The 25,549-nt window shown below is 38.3% G+C and overlaps 1 protein-coding gene across 1 annotated transcript in view; it reads right to left on the bottom strand.

Annotated features, from left to right (window-relative positions):
- Window positions 1-25,549, bottom strand: part of KIF5C (kinesin family member 5C) — an 82,979-nt gene that overhangs the window by 23,469 nt on the left and 33,961 nt on the right. Inside the window, exons 5-13 of the mRNA XM_074547843.1 lie at window positions 23,832-23,880; window positions 21,858-21,913; window positions 20,892-20,979; window positions 16,895-17,019; window positions 15,074-15,178; window positions 11,646-11,794; window positions 6,407-6,555; window positions 3,227-3,402; window positions 1,492-1,560 (exon numbers count right to left, since the gene is read on the bottom strand). Coding sequence (XP_074403944.1) covers window positions 1,492-1,560; window positions 3,227-3,402; window positions 6,407-6,555; window positions 11,646-11,794; window positions 15,074-15,178; window positions 16,895-17,019; window positions 20,892-20,979; window positions 21,858-21,913; window positions 23,832-23,880 — 966 coding nt within the window. The remainder of the gene's footprint in view (window positions 1-1,491; window positions 1,561-3,226; window positions 3,403-6,406; window positions 6,556-11,645; window positions 11,795-15,073; window positions 15,179-16,894; window positions 17,020-20,891; window positions 20,980-21,857; window positions 21,914-23,831; window positions 23,881-25,549) is intronic.

Consider the following 25,549-nt stretch of genomic DNA (forward strand, 5'->3'; position numbering starts at 1 on the left):
TTGGCAAAGCTGGACTGGGAATGTGCAAAAAAAGGGGAAAATGGGCACTGAGAAGCTGATTGGTCCTCCAGAGGTGGCACTGGAACAGGGAGGGTGAGGAATAATTCAGGAGGGATGCACAGCACCCAAAAACCAAGGTGTGGGGGAAAATCCAAATCCACAGATGTGGGGGGAAAATCAGCCTCAGGTGAGAAAACGGATGTGAAAAAAATGGGAGAAGTGAGGTGACACAAATAAATTCATAATACACATCAGGAAATAATTAATTTAAAAAAATAAATAAATAAAATAATAAGAATATAACAATATATTGTTATATAATAACATAATATACATTGATGTTATTATATAATAACAACTATTATATATGATACTATTTATATTTATTATATTCTATAAACATATAACAATATACTTCAAGTGTGTTATTATTATGCACTTGAAAATAATAATAACAATAACAATAACAATAACAATAATAATAATAACAATAATAATAATAATAATAATAAGTAGTAGTAGTAGTAGTAGTAGTAGTAGTAGTAGTAGTAGTATTTTTACTATTACTATTATTATTATTTTGTAACCCCAGCACAGGGCAATCAAATCAAGAGAATTAGGAGCTTCATCATAAAATAAAATTTTAAAGAATTAAAGTAAAATAAAATAAAATAAAATAAAATAAAATAAAATAAAATAAAATAAAATAAAATAAAATAAAATAATAGAGATTCCCCCAGCCAGGACAAGTCTGCAGAGGGGGCAGGTGAACCCTGAGTGATGAATACCAGACATGTTCATAAATTGTTTTTATTCCTCTAAAAACACCTTGGAAACCTTTTCTGAGGGCCTGGATACACAAAAAAAGCAATTCCTGAGAAAGATCACAGCAACACTTGGGGAATTTGGTGTTATTGCCTCATTTTGCATCCTCAGAATTGCTCATAGAAGGGAATGGCTTGAGTGGGTTTAGTGCTCACGTTCTGCATCCCAAACCCAACAAAAATTCATTTCAGGGACAGAAACGATGCAATCAAAGTGAGCAATCCAAGATTTCACAGCAAATCTGGGGCAGCACCAATTATCAAGTTTTTCCATCTCACAGATTGCTGTCTCTAATGGCCAAAATCATGATAATTAATGATTTAATATCAGGAAATCTCTAACTGCCTGTGGTCCATCGTGCCTGGGCACCTGAATGGGCACAGACACATCAAAAATCACATTTGGAGTGAAAAATCCTGGCCCCACTCCTACCTTGGACCTCCAGCATCACTTCCCAGCAGGGGGAATTGTTATTTCGAGGACTTTTATCAAGGCTCAATGAGAATATTATGAAATTTCAAGTTTAAGCCTGGCTGACACCTGAATTTTCCACTTGAATTTCAGCCAGTTAATATGAACAGCTGGGACAGAATCACTAAACAAGGGCTCAGGAGCAAAATGTAAAGGGATTTTTTTTAGGCTGGTTTATTTATTTTAGTTCCTTACCTCCTCTTGATCCAACATTTGCTGCTTTAATTTTTCAGCCAACTGGCTCTGCTGGTTGATTTCATCATCCTGCAATGAAACAGGGGTGGAGATTTTTAATTCCTTTTCACAGCTCTCATTCGATCACCTTTTATTTCCTCTTTCTAGGAAAAGAAAGGGGAATAAAACTTTGTGCATGTTTGAGTGACATGAGGGGAGAGAAAAATAAATATACATAAATAAATATACCAGAAATAAAACAAATAAATATACACAGAGCTCTGCTGTAAAAGCTGCTAAAAATATAAATTATATTTTGGTTGGGAATCCCTTTGTTTATAAATCCCTTTTGGTATAAATTATATTTTGGGTTGGGAATCCCTTTGTTTGGGATCAAATATCTTCTCATTTCCTACAGTCCTGTCTCAAATTATGCTTCCCATGTTTTCTAGGGAAAAACTCAAACCTGCTCCAATTCCCTCTGCAATAATTTACTGGGCTTTGCTGCTTTGGATGAGGAAAGTGAAACAATGCCTGATTTTTTTTTTTTTTTCCTTTTACTTATCAATATGGAAAAGCTGGAGATTGCAATCAGAGAAACAATTTCATTTCTTACAGAAAACTGCTCTTTTCAGTGCCACCAGACAGTGCAAGGAGACCAAAATTCAGGTTTAAACACAATTTTTCTGCGTCCACAAACAGCCAAACCTCACTATTAACAGGCAAGGACACACTGGGCTTTTTGCTGCTGTTTTCCTGCTAATTACAACTGGATTTTAAAATTGGCTATTGATTCATGATGAGAGCTGAATGCTGTTAATTTTTTAATGCTGCTCTCATCCAGGGTGGTGAATGGGCTTTTTCTGGGCCTTTTTTCCCCTCCACTTTTCATCTTCCCACAAGCCAAAGCTCTTAATGGCCGGAGAAGGGAATTGCTGAGAGCTTTAAGTGCCATTGGTGTCCCTCAAAGAAATAAACAGAAAAATGTGCAAAGAAATAAACAGATAAACGAGCCCTCTGGGCTAGAATTTAAAGGAAAATACATCCACAACACAAACAAAAGGTTGTGGATGTATTTTCCTTTAAATTTTAGGATTTTTTTCCTCCCCTGGTGACTCCAAGATGACATTACAGTCTGCTGAGGGATTTTGCACAAATCACGGAAGAAAAGGGAAAGTCTGGACTTCAAACTATCAGAATCTGATTGTTTTCTGATATCAGAAATATCTGATTTTCTGGAGAGTGATCCCAAACACTGTGGGAATCCAACATTCCCCAATAGAATCCAACACTCCCACCTGGGATCCAACATTCCCACCTAGAATCCAACATTCCCCAGTGGAATCCAATATCCCCACCTGGAATCCAACATTCCCTCATGGAATCCAACATTCCCTCATGGAATCCAACATTCCCTCATGGAATCCAACATTCCCCCATGGAATCCCACGTTTCCCCCAGGAATCCAACATTCCCCAATGGAATCCAGCATTTCCACCTGGAATCCAACATTCCCACCTGGAATCCAACATTCCGTACTGGAATTCAACATTCTGTACTGGAATCCAACATTCCCTCATGGAATCCAACATTTCCACCTTGGAATCCAACATTCCCCCATGGGATCCAACATTCCCCAATGGAATCCAACACTCCCACCTGGGATCCAACATTTCCCCATGGGATCCAACATTCCCCCATGGAATCCGTTTCCCCCAGGAATCCAACATTCCCAACTGGAATCCAGCATTCCCACCTTATCATCCAGCTGCCTGTAGAGGCTGGCGATCTCCTCGTCGTATTTCTGCTTCTCCTCCGTGGAGATGCTGGCGACCACGGGGGTGATGTTATCAATGATCGGGGTGTTATCACAAGGCTCCAGGTTCTTCTGGTCCTTGGCGCTGATCTGCTCCTCCTCGGGCACAGCTTCTCCTGCAGGGACACAGCTCATGGAAATCCTGCCATCCCAAATCCCAAGGGATTCTCCAGGATGGGCGTTCCTGGTCAAGGAAGGGCTTCGTGCCACTTCCAGGGATACAAATGACAAGGAAAAGGTGTGGGGAGGTGGCCACCCTCGTGTGGGTGATGATCCCATGGGAATGCAAACTCCATGTGATGCCTCAGGGTTTAGATTTTATATTTTTCAGGCTCTCTGCTGCTTTAGTGTGCAGCTCTGAGCTTCACATTCAGCGTTGCTGAGCTCTGTGCACAGAGCAGGGAGACAAAACAATTCCTGCTCCAGCTGGGCACCAAGGACAAATGACCCAAATCTCAGCCCAGGAGCACAAACAAGTGTGGGAGAGGTTTTACAGCAGCTTCTGTGAGCCACAGAGAAGTTTGACAAGAGGATCCATTTTTAGCCCTGAAAGAATTTTCTACCAAGGTCTTTGACATAGAAACCAAGAAAGGAAGAAAGATAAATAAAAGAAACCTGCAGCTGCCTATTCCAATGGGCACTTTGTTTGTTTCTCATGACCAATGAGTAAAGTGTAAACCTATGAGCTTTGTAAGAACGGATAAAAAGCACACATGCTAGAATAAAACCAGTTTGAACCTTCTGAAAATGGAGTGTGCTGCTTTGTGCTGTCTCTGTCTCCACTACAACAAACCCCGTGGGCTGGAGAGAGAAAAACAAGCAGGGTGGGACTGCAGGGGCTGAAGCTGGGATGGGACAATGAACTGCAAGGTGCAAATGGAGCAGAACTGATCCCAGGGACAGAGCCCGGGAGCGCTCGTGCATTTTGGGGCCATTTTGGTTCATCTTGGGTGCAGCCCTGGCTGGGCTCTGGTGCTGCCCAAGGTGGATCCATGGAGGAGATGCTGGGAATGAATCCCTGCTTTATTCTGGGACTCTGCCCAGCCCCTGCTCCAGGGCAGCCTGAACAAGGCATCACATGGACCCCATAAGTTCTTTTCCAACCCTGACAATCCCATAAAATCCAACAGCAGGTTGAACACTAAAAGCACAGAACTCCTGGCTCTCCTTTCACTCCCTTCATACTCAGGATTAGCTCCATGGATTAACAGAGGTATAAAAAAGCAGGGAAACCTCCCAGATTCCAGCCTAAAATCTGCTGCCATTTAAATATCTCTTCCTCCAGGGTGGACCAGCACAGCCACGTTTAAAACAATATTCAATTTTCACCTTGCAAATTCCACCACAAACACCAACTTCCAGAGGTTGCCTGTGCACAGCAGACACAATTCCTACAAAATCCCTGTCCCCAAGGAATATTTCCTTCAGGAACAGCCCTGGGCTACAATTACAGGCTCAGAGATGAGGGATGGGTGAGCTGCTCGTGGCAGAAATTAAATCCACCCTCACCAGAGGCTGGGGAAGCCCCTGGATGCTGCACACATTGCCCAGGGGGTGGGAAAGTTACGGTTTTATTCCTTTTCCATTAAAAATCTCCAATATTTTAGCTCCTGAAAGCTTTACCAGCCATTCCTCTTGCCAGTTTATCTCACTGGCAGGGGAACAGGACCAATAGATGAGAGCCAGAAAGGATGAGTGAGGCCCCAGAGCAAAACAAAAAGGGCAAGAAAAAGCACAAGATTATTTTTATTTTTTTTTCCCCAGCTGAAAGCATGGAAAAAGTGGAATTTGAAATCAAGCAGCATCACCTCCCTCAAGGTACTTGACTCCAAATGTTTCCTGCCCTATTTCTGAAAGCTTGATGGTATTTTCTATTATTAATGAGGGAAATGGGAATTGATTTTTTTTTGCCGTTGGAGCAGGGAAGGAAAGGTGGGTTTGGTTAAAATGCAGGGCCTTGTACACAAAAAATGTTCCTCAGGCTGTGGAGAATCCACCAGGATAAACATTTTGGGATTAAACCTTCCCAAAAGAATGTTTAATTTCTCATTCACTGGATGAGAACCTTCTTCCTGTAAAACACACAAAAAAATTGGGTACTCGGAAGGTGAAATGCTCAGCTCACCCATTCCCTGCCACCCTTTTAATTTGCAGAATAAATCCTTGATTCCTGAAATAAATAAACTGCTGGAATATTGTCCAAGATGGGATTGCTGGGACAGCTCCCTTTGTATAAACCCTGCATCCTTCCAGAGGATGGGAGTGCACAAGGTCAGTCAAAAAATCAATAATCTTGTGAATGCATTGCTGGGTAACAGCAGCACTCAGGAGAGGAGGAGGATATTTAAACAAAAGGATCCATCCAGGCTTTTGTAAAAAAAAAAAAAAAAAAGGCTTTGGATTGGGTTGTTTTTTAAAATGTGAAATAAACAATTCAAACCAAGGCTGGTTTGCTGCCAGAAATTATCTGCCAGTGTTCCAGATTAAATTACATTTTTAAAGTTTGATTTTCAATAAAAATTCTTTCATTTGTGTGAATCCATATTCTACCTCCTGTACCATCCTACAGCTGATGTCACAACCTGCCCTGAACAGCAATTCCCCACGTTTCTAATCAGAAAACTGGCTGATCTCAACAAAAAATTTCATTTAGAAGCCACAGGAGCAGACAAATGGTGATTCTTCTAAGCAGATGCCACTCCCTGTCATTGTACTAAAGGACTAATTAGTTTAATGTGAAAGTCAATTATAAAAAATCCCCAAACCCAAGGTCCAATTACCTTAAAGCACAATGATTCTCATGCCTGAGGAGAGAGTTATTAAAAAAAACCACCCCAAATATAATGACATTTTTCCTTTTTTCTATTACTATCATTAACAATATTAACATTAGTGATGCCTCCTTTGTGCTCCACCCTGAAATCACCAATTTTTGGCATTTTCACTGGTTTCTCCCACAAGTGGTTTGCCTGGTTTTTGCTTATTCACCTTCCATTATTATTATTATGAGTGAGTTATAATGTGAGTTTAGATGCAGTGGCCAGGCACAATTAATAAAAATTATGATTTAGGGCAAGAATTCAACACAGACCCATCCAGCTCCCAGTTTTTGGCACCTACCATTCCTCCACCTGTTCAGCTCCAGCTCCAGGTGCTGGATGACGTTCTTCAAACTCTTGTTTTTGTCCTTCTCCTTCTCGTACTTCTTCTTCCACTCCTCTGCTGTCAGCTCCAGGTTCACAGACACCGTGTTCTTGATGGTCTTGGCCCTGCACACAAACCCCAGGGAAGCTGATTTGGGGTTTTTACCCCAGTGCAGCCGGGGGGATTGGGGGTTTTGCCATCATATGGAGGGGAAGGAACGGGGAAATTGTGGAATTTCCATCCCTGCAAGTGCCCAGGGTGGGGAGGGGAGAGGAAACGGAGAAAGGAAAGGGAGAAGGAAAGGGAGAAGGAAAGGGAGAAGGAAAGGAAAGGAAATTTCAAGGAAATTTCAAGGAAAGGAAAGGAAAGGAAATTTCAAGGAAATTTCAAGGAAATTTCAAGGAAAGGAAATTTCAAGGAAAGGAAATTTCAAGGAAAGGAAATTTCAAGGAAAGGAAATTTCAAGGAAAGGAAATTTCAAGGAAAGGAAATTTCAAGGAAAGGAAATTTCAAGGAAAGGAAAGGAAATTTCAAGGAAATTTCAAGGAAATTTCAAGGAAAGGAAATTTCAAGGAAAGGAAATTTCAAGGAAAGGAAAGGAAATTTCAAGGAAAGGAAAGGAAATTTCAAGGAAAGGAAAGGAAATTTCAAGGAAAGGAAAGGAAATTTCAAGGAAAGGAAAGGAAAGGAAATTTCAAGGAAAGGAAAGGAAATTTCAAGGAAAGGAAAGGAAATTTCAAGGAAAGGAAATTTCAAGGAAAGGAAATTTCAAGGAAAGGAAAGGAAATTTCAAGGAAATTTCAAGGAAAGGAAAGGAAATTTCAAGGAAAGGAAAGGAAATTTCAAGGAAAGGAAAGGAAATTTCAAGGAAAGGAAAGGAAATTTCAAGGAAAGGAAAGGAAAGGAAATTTCAAGGAAAGGAAAGGAAAGGAAATTTCAAGGAAAGGAAATTTCAAGGAAAGGAAAGGAAATTTCAAGGAAAGGAAAGGAAATTTCAAGGAAAGGAAAGGAAATTTCAAGGAAAGGAAAGGAAATTTCAAGGAAAGGAAAGGAAAGGAAATTTCAAGGAAAGGAAAGGAAATTTCAAGGAAAGGAAAGGAAATTTCAAGGAAAGGAAATTTCAAGGAAAGGAAATTTCAAGGAAAGGAAATTTCAAGGAAAGGAAAGGAAATTTCAAGGAAATTTCAAGGAAAGGAAAGGAAATTTCAAGGAAAGGAAAGGAAATTTCAAGGAAAGGAAAGGAAAGGAAATTTCAAGGAAAGGAAAGGAAAGGAAATTTCAAGGAAAGGAAAGGAAAGGAAATTTCAAGGAAAGGAAAGGAAAGGAAATTTCAAGGAAAGGAAATTTCAAGGAAAGGAAATTTCAAGGAAAGGAAATTTCAAGGAAAGGAAATTTCAAGGAAAGGAAATTTCAAGGAAATTTCAAGGAAAGGAAATTTCAAGGAAAGGAAATTTCAAGGAAAGGAAATTTCAAGGAAAGGAAAGGAAATTTCAAGGAAAGGAAAGGAAATTTCAAGGAAAGGAAATTTCAAGGAAAGGAAATTTCAAGGAAAGGAAAGGAAATTTCAAGGAAAGGAAAGGAAATTTCAAGGAAAGGAAATTTCAAGGAAAGGAAATTTCAAGGAAAGGAAATTTCAAGGAAAGGAAATTTCAAGGAAAGGAAATTTCAAGGAAAGGAAATTTCAAGGAAAGGAAATTTCAAGGAAAGGAAATTTCAAGGAAAGGAAATTTCAAGGAAAGGAAATTTCAAGGAAAGGAAAGGAAATTTCAAGGAAAGGAAAGGAAATTTCAAGGAAATTTCAAGGAAATTTCAAGGAAATTTCAAGGAAAGGAAATTTCAAGGAAAGGAAATTTCAAGGAAAGGAAATTTCAAGGAAAGGAAATTTCAAGGAAAGGAAAGGAAAGGAAAGGAAAGGAAAGGAAAGGAAAGGAAAGGAAAGGAAAGGAAAGGAAAGGAAAGGAAAGGAAAGGAAAGGAAAGGAAAGGAAAGGAAAGGAAAGGAAAGGAAAGGAAAGGAAAGGAAAGGAAAGGAAAGGAAAGGAAAGGAAAGGAAAGGAAAGGAAAGGAAAGGAAAGGAAAGGAAAGGAAAGGAAAGGAAAGGAAAGGAAAGGAGAAAAGGAAAAGAAAAGGAAAGAAGAAAAGGAAAGAGAAAGAAGAAAAGGAAAGGAAAAGGAAAAGGAAAAGGAAAAGGAAAAGGAAAAGGAAAAGGAAAAGGAAAAGGAAAAGGAAAAGGAAAAGGAAAAGGAAAAGGAAAAGGAAAGAGGAAAAGGAAAAAGAAAGAAGAAAAGGAAATAGGAAAAGGAAAAGGAAAAGGGAAAAAAGGGGGAAAGGGAAAAAAAGGGAAAAGAAAAAGGGAAAAAGGGAAAAAGGATAAAAGCGAAAAAAGAAAAAAGGGGAAAAGGAAAAAAAGGAAAAAAATGGGAAAAGGAAGAAAAGGGGAAAAGGCAAAAAAGGGAAAAAGGAAAAAAAGGGAAAGGGAAAGAAGGAAAGAAGGAAAGAAGAAGGAAAGAAGAAGGAAAGAAGAAGGAAAGAAGAAGGAAAGAAGAAGGAAAGAAGAAGGAAAGAAGAAGGAAAGAAAGAAGGAAAGAAGAAGGAAAGAAAGAAGGAAAGAAAGAAGGAAAGAAGAAGGAAAGAAGAAGGAAAGAAGAAGGAAAGAAGAAGGAAAGAAAGAAGGAAAGAAGAAGGAAAGAAGAAGGAAAGTTGTTCCTGCCTCCCTAGGCAAAAATATCCCAAATTTCAAGCCTCTTTACAACCACCACCACTTTATTATTCTGAAAGTGCTCAGCTCCAACCCAGCCCAACCAACTGTGCCAGGAAATGCAAAGCCAGCAGAAAACAATGCCCAGCACCTACTCCAGCAAATCCACACTGAAAAGGGAAACCAAACCCATCACTACGAATTAAGAAAGCCTCAGATCTTTGCCCTTCACTGCTCAGACACTGAGTCCCTTCAAATGCCCCCAGTGCTGTTGAATAAAGCAGATAAGGAAAAGGATAACAGATAAACCCTCAGCAGTTTATACAGCTCCAGAGATTTGCACTCTGTGGCAAGCAGGACTTTTATTACCTTAAAAGTATTTTTAAATAATCTTAAAAATAATCTTAAATATTAATTTAATTTTAAATAATGTTAAAAGCTTTAAATAAGCTTTTAAAATAATTTCCTGATGGTCAGGGTTTACACTTTGCTAAAAGCACAGCTCAGGTCTCCACTCATTTAACTGGACCAGGGATAAAAAATCCCCACCACACCAGGATTGATGATGGATGAAGCCCTTACTGACAACCACAATTAAAAATGAGATAAAAACACGAGGAAAGATGGAGTAGAAAAAGAAAAAGCTGATTCACTACTATCAAAGGAGCACTTGTACAGTTTGATTGGTACAAGAGCTCCTCTGAAGATGGATTTCATCCCTGACATTTATTTTAATGGTGACATAACTCTTTTCTTTTCCCGGGAAAAATCAGCAATCAGCCATGAGTCATGGACCTTCCCTTTAATGCCACTGAGCTCCTCAGTGGGGTCACATCAGAAAAATGAGACACAACAACCCAAGAGCCTGGGAAAAAAAAACCCCATTTCCACCATTCCCACCCAAAATCCTGCCAGAGAAAGTTGTGCATGGATAATCCATGGGCTGCTCTGCATGGAGTCCTCCCAGGGAAATACAAATTATTTCCTTCCTGACAATTCAGAATTCCTGGAAATTCAGTTGCTGTCCATGAGGAACTCCTCACAAATATTTCCCTGTTTTCCCAGTTCTTGCTCTGCCATCCTGGTCCTCAGTGAGGATCAGCCCCAAAATGTTCTTCCTCCCAGGAAACTGTTGAATATTCAGCCAGGATGTGCAGAGCCAGTCAGAAAACTGCCTTGCCCCAAAAAAGGGCAAATTTCACTCATTGTGGAAAGAGGAATGAAGCCAAGGGGAATGTAAACTGAAATTTTGGAAGCTGGAGTTCAGAGTTGTTCACGCTCTTGGTTTCATTCCTGCATCTCGGGATGCTTGGTTTTGCTCAACACATGATCTGACCAGTACAAGTTTGGATCTTCAATAGCTAAAAACCATGTTCAGCTCACAATGGGGGGAAAAAAACCTACAAAGCAACTCTTTAACCTGATTTTGCTCAAAACTGCCTCTTTTTGCAGTCCAGAAGCTCCACATGGTGGAAAACAACCCAATTTTAAACAAATACAAGGCTATTGTATCCTCAAACTGTTCAGCTCTCTTTAAACACTCCTAACTTGCCAGTATTTTTCCTTTCTGCTACTGCACAAATCAAACAAAACAAGTAATTTTCCAAAGGATCCCAGCTCTCCTCAATTACCACAAAAGCAGTAATTACATAATGAGCCTGACCTATTTCTGCAAACCTTCCCAATGCATTTCATATCACTCTTGTCAATAAACACACAAGGAAGAGAAATTTCCCTCTGGATCCTTCCATAATTTTTGTTCCTAAATTGTCCAGATCCTCCAAACATCAGGTCCATGAGCTACCATGGCAAGCTCTCAAAGCTGTCAATATTACAGAGCCCACTCTCTTCAATTTTCCTAATTTTCAGAGATATTTTTACAACCATAACAATGATCCCTGAGGTGGAACTGAAGGAGAAGACAACTCTTAAAGCATCAACAGCACTGTTAGATAAAGCAAAACTGAATTTTTCCACAGAAAACTGCCCAGTGCCTTTACATTTCTTAGCAGGCCAAAAGTGAGATGTGGTGGAAAGCAACCCATTTTCACAGCTAGACAAATCTATTGTGTTCTAAATTTTATTTTGCACAATCCTAACTTGCTGGTGTTTTTTTTCCTTTCTGCTACTACACAAATAAAACCAAATTTTGATTTTCTGAAGCCTCCAATGAAGCAAGACTGAATTTTTCCACAGGAAACTGCCCAGTGATTTTATCTTTCCCATAAAATTTCAAGCAATTAAGATAACATTTTAATTTTTCTGCAGGAAAATCAACCAGGAAGGAATTCAAGAATTTCTTAATGGATTGCCAAATCCTTCCCACTTTTCAACCCCACTGTGGTCCCAAGCAGAGCAGCTGCTCCAACATTAACCTCGATTTTCCTAGAGGATTTTCCTGGAATTGCTGGGAATAAAGAGCCAGCTCTCTGAAGCTCTCCAGATTTTTTTTACCAAAAAAAAAGCTCTGGATTCCAAGGGAGGAGGGATGCACCCAGGCTGATCCCATGGCACTCACCTCTGGCCAAACATCAGCGTGGATTTGGTCTCGGCCTCGTTGAAGACGGAGGGGGAGCAGCAGATGACGATGGTGGTCCTGCAGTTCCCCCCCAGGGAATCCTGCAGGATCCTGGTCATTTTGCTGTCTCGGTAGGGAACGTGGGTTTTCTGATCCAAACACAAGCAAAAGACGAGAACAATTGGTTTAACCAGAGAGGAGCTGCTCTGTCGCAGACATTTCTTCATAGAAATCCTTTCTTTGGGATTTGTCCATCTTCTGGGAAGCAAAGGGCCCCAGAAGAAGAATGTAAACAAATTGTTATCGGCTGTTGTGAGATGCGGCAGGTGATCCTGTGATCGGCTCATTTTGCACGTTTCCAACTAAGGGCCAATCACAGGAGCAGCTCAGGGGAGATTCCTTGAACACAAAACTTTGTTATTCATGCTTTCGATTCTATTCTTAGCTTAGCAGCCTCTGCAAGCTCTCTCTTTATTCTTTTTAGTATAGTTATAATGCACTATATATTTGATACAAATAAATCAAGCTTTCTGATCAAGGAACAAGATTCTCGTCCTTCTCTCACCACAGTGACCGTCTCAGGTCACTGCAATAGTGCTCCAGATTGCAAGGCAAGATCTGTTCTGTTTGCCATCTGTATGGCAGCTGTCTTCTGTCATGTGGGCATTTTCCTTATCTCTTCCACAATCACTCCTCCCCTGGGGAGACATCTGCTGATAACAGACCATTGAATGTCCCTGCATGGCTGATAAAACATCAGCTGATAACAGCTATTGAATGTCCCTGCATGGCTGATAAGAACTGCAGCATCCCATTGGGAGATGTGAGCCCAGAGGGAGGAGCCAAGCATTCCTGCCTGGATACAATCTGGGGATTCTGCAACACCAGCCCAGCATTCCTGCCTGGATATAATCTGGGGATTCTGGAACACCAGCCAAGCATTCCTGCCTGGATACAATCTGGGGATTCTGGAACATCAGCCAAGCATTCCTACCTGGATATAATCTGGGGATTCTGGAACACCAGCCAAGCATTGCTACCCGGATATAATCTGGAGATTCTGGAACACCAGCCCAGCATTCCTGCCTGGATACAATCTGGGGATTCTGGAACACCAGCCAAGCATTCCTGCCTGGATACAATCTGGGGATTCTGGAACACCAGCCAAGCATTCCTGCCTGGATACAATCTGGGGATTCTGGAACACCAGCCAAGCATTCCTGCCTGGATATAATCTGGGGATTCTGGAACACCAGCCCAGCATTCCTACCCGGATATAATCTGGGGATTCTGGAACACCAGCCAAGCATTCCTGCCTGGATATAATCTGGGGCTTCTGGAACACCAGCCAAGCATTCCTACCTGGATATAATCCGGAGATTCTGGAACACCAGCCCAGCATTCCTGCCTGGATACAATGTGGAGATTCTGGAACACCAGCCCAGCATTCCTGCCTGGATACAATCTGGAGATTCTGGAACACCAGCCCAGCATTCCTACCCGGATACAATCTGGGGATTCTGGAACACCAGCCAAGCATTCCTGCCTGGATATAGTCTGGAGATTCTGGAACACCAGCACGGCTTCTGCACTGGATTCCCCAAAGGAACAGCAGCTGCCTCTTCCCCTGGATCTTCAGAGGGACACTGCACCTTTCTCCAGGATCCCTGCTCCAGCAGAACCACACTGACACTGCAGGAGCTCTGCAGCCACAATTCCAACGGGATTCTCCAGGATCCCTGCTCCAGCAGAGCCACCCCTGACACTGCAGGGGCTCTGCAGCCACAATTCCAGTGGGATTCTCCAGGATCCCTGCTCCAGCAGAACCAGCCCTGACACTGCAGGGGCTCTGCAGCCACAATTCCAATGGGATTCTCCAGGATCCCTGCTCCAGCAGAACCAGCCCTGACACTGCAGGGGCTCTGCAGCCACAATTCCAATGGGATTCTCCAGGATCCCTGCTCCAGCAGAACCACACTGACACTGCAGGGGCTCTGCAGCCACAATTCCAATGGGATTCTCCAGGATCCCTGCTCCAGCAGAGCCAGCCCTGACACTGCAGGAGGGCTGAGCCACAATTCCAATGGGATTCTCCAGGATCCCTGCTCCAGCAGAGCCAGCCCTGACACTGCAGGAGGGCTGAGCCACAATTCCAATGGGATTCTCCAGGATCCCTGCTCCAGCAGAACCACACTGACACTGCAGGAGGGCTGAGCCACAATTCCAATGGGATTCTCCAGGATCCTGCTCCAGCAGAACCACACTGACACTGCAGGAGCTCTGCAGCCACAATTCCAATGGGATTCTCCAGGATCCCTGCTCCAGCAGAACCACACTGACACTGCAGGAGGGCTGAGCCACAATTCCAATGGGATTCTCCAGGATCCCTGCTCCAGCAGAACCAGCCCTGACACTGCAGGAGGGCTGAGCCACAATTCCAATGGGATTCTCCAGGATCCCTGCTCCAGCAGAACCACACTGACACTGCAGGGGCTCTGCAGCCACAATTCCAATGGGATTCTCCAGGATCCCTGCTCCAGCAGAACCACACTGACACTGCAGGAGGGCTGAGCCACAATTCCAATGGGATTCTCCAGGATCCTGCTCCAGCAGAACCAGCCCTGACACTGCAGGGGCTCTGCAGCCACAATTCCAATGGGATTCTCCAGGATCCCTGCTCCAGCAGAACCACACTGACACTGCAGGAGCTCTGCAGCCACAATTCCAATGGGATTCTCCAGGATCCCTGCTCCAGCAGAACCAGCCCTGACACTGCAGGGGCTCTGCAGCCACAATTCCAATGGGATTCTCCAGGATCCTGCTCCAGCAGAACCAGCCCTGACACTGCAGGGGCTCTGCAGCCACAATTCCAATGGCACTGCTGCCACCAGCCTGACCCACAGGGTGTCAGGTTGGGTTCTGACTCTGTCACTGTTGGTTTAGTTCACTGCATTGTTTATTTTATCCTTTTATTGTCTTCCCTAGTAAAGGACTGTTATTTCCTGCTCCCATATTTTTTGCCTGAGAGCCCCTTAATTTAAAATTTATAGCAATTCAGAGGGAGGGGGTTTACATTCTCCATTTCAGGGGAGGCTCCTGCCTTCCTTAGCAGGCACCTGCCTTTCCAAACTGAACAGGAGGTGAGTCCATGCTGGCAAGAGTCACAATTTGTTGTGATTGTGCCCAGATTTGGGAGCTGCTCCAGTGCCATCACTGAGAATTAATTCCTCATCTCGGGCAGAGCAGCCAAACTGCCACTGGTTTGTGACAACATTTTGTTGGTTAATATTTTATTAACAGCCAGTATTTTCTGCCTTCAGAGCTGAAATGCTAGCTCCTTGTGCTCCATTCCTTTTTTTCTCTGTGGATGGCAGAGAAGCAGGTAAATAAATAAAACCCCCTCCTCACCCCCAGCCAGGATTACTTACAGTTCCCTCTGCCAGGGCTGAGATCACATTGCCCAGAGCAGACAAAGACTTATTGATATTTTTAGCTTCATCCAGAACTGCCCCCTCTGCTCCAGTTTTGCTGACCTGCAAAGAGAGCAGCAAAGAGTCGGGTTCTGCCCCAGCACAAAGCTCCAGCCCTGCAAAGCTGCACCTAAAGATGCCCCTGGAGGAGCAAAACCCGGCTCAGCTCAGCGTGGGCCAGGAGAATTTTACATCAACTTTTTACATCCCATTTTTATATCAACTTTTATAACTTTTTTTGGTAGTGCAAGACTGGAATAATTCCACTTTTCTCCCATTCCAAGAGCAAGCTGTAATTTTATTTTAATCCAGGGAGAAGTCTGTGCTCACCTGAGGACATTTGGGAACCAATCCCAAAACCAAGCTGTCCACACAGACAGGGAGCACCATCCCAGTGGCCCCAAAAAGAGCATCTTGCCTTTTTATGGACAAAAAAAAAACCAAAAATCATAGATTTTGTTCATGGCCACGGCCTCCTTTCTCAGGCCAAAAACAAGATGTGGTGGAAAAAACCCCATTTTCACAGCAAGACAAATGTATTGTGTTCTACACTGCTAAATTTTATTTTACACAGTCCTAACTTGCTAATGTTTTTCCTTTCTGCTACTACACAAATAAAACAAAATTTGGACTTTCTAATGTATCCAAATACAGGATAGATCCACATTTTTTTCTCTACATTAAAACTACATCTACTTTCACCTAAAAACGCCCCATGACATGAAGGAAAAGCAGTTGTGTCTTTTAAGAAGGCAACCTACCCAAGAAATTCATATTTCAGGTTCTCTGTACCAAAACAAACCACAAAAGTTGATTTTCCAGAGGAGGGAGTGCCTGCCCAGGCCCTCGTTTTTTAAACATCATAAAGAGTTTTTAATTTAACAAATCCATGCAATCATGGACATTAACATGATTAATTACTCTGACAAATCACGTCTACATTTTACCCATGGGTTATTGATTAACATGTCCCAATGAGCAACCCAAAATCCCAATAAAGCTGATTTTAAACACTCCCAGATGACCCCAGAATGAGAACTGGGAAACTTTTTTGCATTGCAGCACTGTTCCAAACCATTCCTCTTCTGGTAAATAGATAAAAGTCATTTTCTGGGGTTTATTTTTCTACATTGGAAAGCAGAAGAAGTCACCACAATCAAGATTCAGGGAGCTTTGAGTAGATTTGAAAACTGCATTAACTGCTGGTATTTAATTCATTTAATATGTGGAATAATTACAAAAAAAACCCCTGAAAACAGGACACGACAGTATAAGCAAGTTAAAATATGTCTAATTTGATAAATTAGATTTAAATTTTATGCATATATTTAAATATAAATATTTTCTATAAATATATAAATATATTTAACTTATATTAAAATTCTTTCTATATTAAAAGAGGGACATTTAAAATAATAATAATAATAATAATAATAATAATAATAATAATAATAATAATAATAATATAATTATTATAATTACAATAATATTTTATATTTTTATAAAATTATATTTAAAATACATTATTTTTTTTCAGCTACACAGATGTAAATGTGAAGGCATATAAAACACACTGGTTCAACTCACTCCATTATAAATTCAGATTTTGGTAGAGTTGTCTTTCATGCCAATAATTGTGATCTGTTCCTTTTCTCCATCCCACATTCAAAAATAAAAATTAAAATAGCTTTTTTAATGGTAATCTAAGCTGAGAGCTCTGTGAGACACCCTCCCATCCTCAGTGTGGGGTCCCAGTGGAGGAAAAAAAGGAGAATTTACCTTCTCACTGCCAGCCAAGTCCACCAGGTAGAGCTTCCCACTGAGCTTCTTCTCCGTTTCCACGTTCTCCTGCTTGATGTTGATGAGGAAGATGCTGTGGCTCCTCGAGCTGTGCTCGTTCATGTCTGAAATCACAGGGCACAGCTTCTGCTAAAAATGCCTTTCAAACCTTTCAAATTCCATCCCACCTGAATTCCCAGATCCCAGAGCAGCTGGGCAGGTCCTGGTGTAACTCACAGGATTCAGAGAATCATCAGGTTGGGAGATGTCGGAGAAATCTGAGGCCTTTGTCGGGGTGAGCCATTTGTCGGTGAGGGGAGACTCGGACACTCAATATGAGTGATGAGCAAATTCCGTTTATTGAAGAGAGCATCAGACACTTATACAGCAAATAATAAGCTTATGAATATTCTGTAAGCCAAGCAATCTATTGGTTAAACTACACCATCAACTCTTCCTCATTCCTTAGGGGTTCCATCTCTCTTTTCTCATGTCTCTTTCACTGTTTGTTATCCAACCACAGCTAGGCCTCAAGGACACTGCTATCTGTGCAGGTGCAGGACTTGGAATTAGCCATGGTTTTGTACTTTTCCATTTTCTAGCAGCTAAATTCCCAACAGGGAGAGATCTTCAAGATCATGGATTCCAACCCAGCCCCAACAGCTCAGCTCAACCCTGGCCCCCAGTGCCACATCCAGGCCTTGTTAAACACACCCAGGGATGGCGACTCCACCACCGACCCAGGCAGAACTTTAGAAATTTATCCACTCCAGAACTTTGTCAGTTTTTCCTGATAACCAACCTAAACTTCCCTTGAGGCTGTGTGCTCTGGTTTGTTGGTTTTGCCATCCCTGGAACCCAACCCAAGCTGGGATAAAACAGGCAGGGTTTGAAAAGTGCCCTGCACTCTCTGGCTGCTGCCTGAGCAGGGAATTACAGCCCAGAGGAAAATGGAATTCCAGCATTTTTGCTCTTTCTAATTCCAAACTATCCCCACTCCCACCACCAATCCCTGCTGGGACGGTTTATGGAAAAAATTCCAGTTAATGCCAGGCCTGGAATTCCCAGTGCAGAGCTGAAAGGCACAGAGCTCCTGTACAAAGGCACACTCAATTAACTCAATTAACTGGCAGTGCTATCATTTATTTATTATTTATTTCAGCAATTAAATCATCCACAAAGCCACTCCCAGGCCTTGGTGGGCAGGAGGTGTTTGAACCCTCGATGCCATTTTTAGACTTTCTGTGTTTTTAAGCACAGACCCTCAAAAAAAAAAAATCATTATATTTGACCTGAGGCTGTAGAGAAAGCTTCCAAAATTGATTAATAACATTAAAATTACGGATGTGGAGTTAGACTAGAAGTGTGTAATACCACACAGTAGAAAACTTAGAGTTTAAGGTTTCAGAATATCGTAATATATATAAAAATAAGTAAAAATTTTGGAAGCAGTTGCTAATCCTTCTCTGCACCTTCTTCATAGGTTTGAGTAGCATTTTATAATTAGACAAAAAAAATCCGCAATGCCAGACACAAGTAATTAGCTATTAAGTTAAAAATAAAAATAATGTAAGCGTCATTTCTTAATTTGATAGTTTTTCCTTCAAAAACCTTGTACAGATGGATCCAAAATCATTTTTACAACTCATTGGCAAGTAATTATACAGATTTTAAAATTTTATTTATATAGTTTGATAATAGACTATATTTATTTTATTTATTTATATGCTTTATTATTACACAGTATTTTACTTATTAGTAAAATACTGTAGAACTCACAACTTGAGTTTATTTTATTTATATAGTTTATTTATATAGGTTAATAATACACAATATTTTTATTTATTTTTTATATGCTTTATTATTATACAGTATTTTACTAATAAGTAAAAGTGAGTAGAACTCACAGCTTGGGAAATTGCAATATAAAAATATATATGGTATATATTTTAATACAAATATATTACTATAAAATATCTATTATATAAATATGTGACTATATTTTATATATAAAGATATAAAATCATAAAAATCTATTTTGTATATAAAATATATACTATATATTATATATAAATGAAAATATATTTTAAATTAAGATTTCATTTTATTTGCTGTAGAACTCAGCAGCTCTCAGCTGTAGAACTCATAGCTTGGGAAACTGCAATATATATAATTGCAATAGTATATCTATTAATATATCTATATTATATCTATGGTATATCTATATATCTATAGTATATCTTTGTATATAGTATATCTTCGTATATACTATATATATAGAGATATATATATAGTATATATATACTATATATAGACATATTTAGTATATACATAGTATATATATACTATATATATAGATATATTTAGTATATACATAGTATATATATACTATATATATAGATATATTTAGTATATATGTAGTATATATATACTATATCTATATATCTACAGTATGTCTATTAATATAAATAAATAAATATAGAATATCTATTATATAAATATGTGAATATATTTTACATATCTAAAATGTAAATATATAAATTATATAAATAAAATAAATCTATAGTATATCTCTATATCTATAGTATATCTTTGTATATAGTATATCTTAGTATACACATATATATGTATATAACTGCAATAGTATATCTATTAATATATCTATATTATATCTATGGTATATCTATATATCTATGGTATATCTATATATCAATAGTATATCTTTGTATATACTATATATATAGATATATATAGTATATATATAGTATATCTATATATCTACAGTATGTCTATTAATATAAATAAATAAATATAGAATATCTATTATATAAATATGTGAATATATTTACATATCTAAAATGTAAATATATAAATGATAGAAATAAAATAAATCTATAGTATAACTATATATCTATAGTATATCTCTATATCTATAGTATATCTTTGTATATAGTATATCTTAGTATACATATATATGTATATAACTGCAATAGTATATCTATTAATATATCTATATTATATCTATGGTATATCTATATATCAATAGTATATCTTTGTATATACTATATATATAGATATATATAGTATATATATAGTATATCTATATATCTACAGTATATCCATTAATATAAATAAATAAATATAGAATATCTATCATATAAATATGTGAATATATTTTACATATCTAAAATGTAAATATATAAATTATATAAATAAAATAAATCTATAGTATATCTATATATCTATAGTATATCTATATATCTATAGTATATCTTTGTATATAGTATATCTTAGTATACATATATATATGTATATAACTGCAATAGTATATCTATTAATATATCTATATTATATCTATATTATATCTATAGTATATCTATATATCTATAGTATATATATATATCTATAGTATATCTATATATCTATAGTATATCTTTGTATATACTATATATATAGATATATATAGTATATATATAGTATATCTATATATCTACAGTATATCTATTTATATAAATAAATAAATATAGAATATCAATCATATAAATATGTGACTATATTTTACATATCTAAAATGTAAATATATAAATCATAGAAATAAAATAAATCTATAGTCTATCTATATATCTATAGTATACTATATATCTATAGTATATCTTTGTATATAGTATATCTTAGTATATACTATATATATAGATATATATAGTATACATATAGTATATAAATAGATATATATAGTATATACACTATATAGATAGATATATATATAGTATATCTGTATATCTACAGTATATCCATTAATATAAATAAATAAATATAGAATATCAATCATATAAATATGTGGATATATTTCACATATCTAAAATGTAAATATATAAATTAAATAAATAAAATAAAATTTAAAATAGAAATTTAATTTTATTTGAAAATAAAATACATTTAAAAATAAACACATGAGTCTAACCACACAATGCCATCTCAAACACCTGGGGACACTCACTTGTCACAGCCACGTGCCTGTTGGCCTTCCCCTCGTCGATGACGTCCAGAACTTCCTCAGGGCTGGACACAAACCTCTCTGTGCAGCCCTGGGGACAGGAGGGGCAGTCAGCAGTGCTCGTTAAGCACTAATGAGCAACAGTAATTAGGAGAAGCATCAGCAGCCCCCAGCATCCCACAGACCCGACCCCACCTCGGGGTGACTTCCACAGAAATTTCTCCCCACAGGGTTAAAGGCCCAGTGAAATCCAGAGTGAACAGCAGGAAATTTCCCACAGAAAACATGGTGTTCTGTGTCATCCCATGAAAATTTTCCATAACAACACATATTCCTAATTTGGGTTGGATTTCATGCCCAAGTTAATTTAATTTAATTAACCCCAAGTTAATCTTTCTCCCTCAAGCTACAATACAACAAAGTCTTTCTCTCTCCATGCAATATCACTGAATAAATTATTTGATCAATTCCTTTTTGCTCCTCAAGCTGAGAATAAACAGAAAAATATTATATATATATATATAAAATTTAGGCTCACATATGTTCGTATCAAGCATATTGCATTCGAGTGAGGGCCCAGAAAGTCATCAAACAAATTCCTAACCCAACCAATCTGTTCTGAAATATTGAGAGATTACAGCGCCCATGCAGCAAAATATTAAAGAACAAAATTCCTCAAGTTGTTCTCTTTCATATCTGACATGAAAGGGGAATCTGAATGCTTAAAATTTAACAGCATCCTAACAAAATGGCAATGTTCAAAGTCAGGAGAATGAAACAAACACGATTCAAGCCCATTAATATTTCAGGAAACTTGTTTAAACCCAGGAGCCAACACAACTTGAACATTCAAGGCTTCAAACAGGAGTTGAATTATTTCAGCAAATAACACTGGGTGCAAATGGAAATGTGCAAATAAATGCATTTGTGGGAAAGAATGAAAAGCTGGGGGTGAAATTATTCTTTTACCTTAACATAGGGGACTCTGTTTTTGTCTTCATGTACAGCAAGGTTTGTCTTGGACACTGGAGAGAGACGTGGAGATCATCAGGAATATTCCAGAGGTAATAAATAAATCAATAAATCAATAAATAAAATGTCAGCTCCAGGCCTGACAGACACATTTTGGGGATGGAAATTTGTATTTGAGATCTGAAATTCCCCATTCCTAATGAACCTCCAATATTTCCAACACACAGGAATCGTTTCCTGCTCTGTCAATCTTGTACTTGCTCATTTAAATTTAACTTTGGGGCACAAAAGCTTTTGTTTATTGCTTGGGTGAATTAAATAAACCCAGACTAAGCTGGGCTTTGGCAAAGCAGAGGGGGCAGGAGAGAAACCTGGAATTCAGAGCAGCTCCGACCTACATTCGCAAACATTTCTACATTCACAGACATTTCTACCTTTACAGAAATTTCTACCTTTACACCTATTTCTACCTTTACAGACATTTCTATATTTACACATATTTCTACATTTGCAGACATTTCTACCTTTACAGAAATTTCTACCTTTACACATATTTCTATGTTTACAGCCATTTCTACCTATACAGCCATTTCTGTATTTACACATATTTCTATTTTTACACATATTTCTACCTTTACACATATTTCTACCCTTACAGCCATTTTTACGTTTAAAGCCATTTCTACCTATTCAGCCATTTCTATATTTACACATATTTCTGTTTATAGCCATTTCTACCTATACAGCCATTTCTGTATTTACACATATTTTTACCTTTACACATATTTCTGTTTACAGCCATTTTTCCTTTTACAGACATTTCTACCTATTCAGCCATTTCTACCTTTACAGCCATTTCTATATTTACACCTATTTCTATATTTACACATATTTTTACCTTTACACATATTTCTGCCTTTACAGCCATTTTTCCCTTTACAGACATTTCTACCTATTCAGCCATTTCTACCTTTACAAACATTTCTATATCTACACATATTTCTACCTTTACACATATTTCGGCCTTTACAGCCATTTTTACCTTTAAAGCCATTTCTACCTATTCAGCCATTTCTACCTTTAGAAACATTTCTATATTTACACATATTTCTACATTTACAGCCATTTCTACCTATACAGCCATTTCTATATTTACACATATTTCTACCTTTACACATATTTCTGCCTTTACAGCCATTTTTACCTTTAAAGTAATTTCTACCTATTCAGCCATTTCTACCTTTAGAAACATTTCTATATTTACACATATTTCTGTTTACAGCCATTTTTACCTTTAAAGCCATTTCTGTATTTACACATATTTTTACCTTTACACATATTTCTGTTTACAGCCATTTTTCCTTTTACAGCCATTTCTACCTTTACACATATTTCTACCTTTACAGCCATTTTTACCTTTAAAGCCATTTCTACCTATACAGCCATTTCTACCTTTAGAAACATTTCTATATTTACACATATTTCTGTTTATAGCCATTTCTACCTTTAGAAACATTTCTATATTTACACATATTTCTGTTTACAGCCATTTCTACCTTTAGAAGCATTTCTATATTTACACATATTTCCACATTTACAGCCCTTTCTGCCCCCTCACTGACGAACAAATCTCCCTTTTATCACCACACAACCTGCAGGGGCAGAGCTGTGCGAGCAGCAGATGCTCCCCGCCAGAAGCAGGGGATCATTCCAAACCCCTCCCTGCATTGTGAATTTGATTTTTTTCTATATTTTTTCCCTCCAAGAGCAGCCCTGGCAGGCTGTGGGATCCCAGAGCTCTGTGATTCACAGCAGGCTCGTGCTCTGCAGAGGCAGGGCCGCAGCGTCAGGTGCCTCAAATTGCCAAATTCTCCAGTTTAAATTTTAATTAGTTTAAATTTAATCCCCTCCCAAATCAAGGCTTTGCTGCATGGGGGAAGCCAAAGCACTCAAACAAAACCCAGAACTTACCATCAAGCAGGTCCCTGATTTTGTCCAAATAGATCTCAAAGTAGGAAACCTAATTAAATAATCACAAACAGCACAGATGTAAATGTTGCTGATTTGATGCCTCTGTGTTTCCATCCCTGTCAAAGCACCAAACTAAAAATAAAAATAAAACCCCACCTCCCACACAGCTGGAGTTCCATCTTTGATGGGAACACATTTGTGCCTTGAATGATTTACCAGCCATTGATCTTCCTCCATTTATCAATGGAAAATACACAAAAAAAACCTGCAGCCAAACCTTCTCTTCTTTTTTTTTTATTATTTTTGTAACATAGGCAAAATTGACAAAAAAATATCAAACCAACCCAGCTCCTGCTGTATCTGTGCAGCTGCAGGTTTGAGGGTTTTAAAAATTGTACATTGATTTTCACCCCCCAGAAAACAGAGAGCACCTTCCCCATTCCATTTCCACAAAGCTCAGCACTGTACATTGAATTAAACTTTTAAATGAAGCACATGTGGTGCTTCTGCCTTGAATCAAATCCAAAGGAGAAAATGAAAATGAGCTTTGCTGTAACAAAGAGAGACAATTGTCCTCAAAAAAAAAAAAAAAAGGAAAAAAAAAAGAGAGGAGAATGATTGAATGAATGAGTTTTTTAATAAAAGGGGATTTGATTCACTGAAGGAAACAGAAATGTGTGAGGGGAGAAGGGCCTAACCCTTCTCTAATTAAGGTTTGTCCAGATTATTTTGCTGGAACACCACATGGCTGCATTCTGGGCATCAAGAAACCCCTGGCATTTCATAAAATGTCATTTTCTGTCATCTGAAAAATAATGTCTGGGCTTTTTACAGAGATGAGCTGAACTTTCCACGTGAAACTGCTATTTAAACACAAACAGATTTTGAATTTTTGCCTTTCCTTCCCCATTTAAAGCCAGCTGATTCCCACATCCCAGTTAGGCCACACTTAATATTTCCCACTGAAAACCCAACTCCTACCAGATTCTAAATGGATCCCCATTAGAGAGGGGGAGAGAAAAAATGCCATTAATTTTCAGATTTTCAACTATTCCACGGTTATATAATCCAAGATGATTAAAATAATCATAATAATTTATAGACAGACTTTTCCGTCCTCACACTGATTAACTTTAACAAATAATTGTGTCCTCATATTGATTAACTTTTACAAATAATTGTGTCCTCACACTGATTTTTACAAATAATTGTGTTCTCGCACTAACTTTTACAAATAGTTGTGTGCTTACACTGATGAACTTTTACAAATAATTGTGTCCTCACACTGATGAACTTTTACAAATAATTCTGTCATTATACTGATGAACTTTTACAAATAATTGTCTTCATGTTGATTAACTTTTACAAATAATTGTGTCTTCATGTTGATTAACTTTTACAAATAATGCTGTCATTACACTGATGAACTTTTACAAATAATTGTGTTCTCACACTAACTTTAACAAATAATTGTGCCCTCACACTGATCAACTTTTACAAATAATTGTGTCCTCACACTGATGAACTTCTACAAATAATTCTGTCTTCATGCTGATTAACTTTTACAAATAATTCTGTCATTACACTGATGAACTTTTACAAATAGTGCTGTCGTTACACTGATTAACTTTTACAAATAATTGTGCCCTCACACTGATGAACTTTTAGAAATAATTGTGTCTTCATTTTGTTTAACTTTTACAAATAATTGTGTTCTC

This window comes from Zonotrichia albicollis, chromosome 10, assembly GCF_047830755.1.
Source record: "Zonotrichia albicollis isolate bZonAlb1 chromosome 10, bZonAlb1.hap1, whole genome shotgun sequence".
Taxonomy (NCBI): domain Eukaryota; kingdom Metazoa; phylum Chordata; class Aves; order Passeriformes; family Passerellidae; genus Zonotrichia; species Zonotrichia albicollis.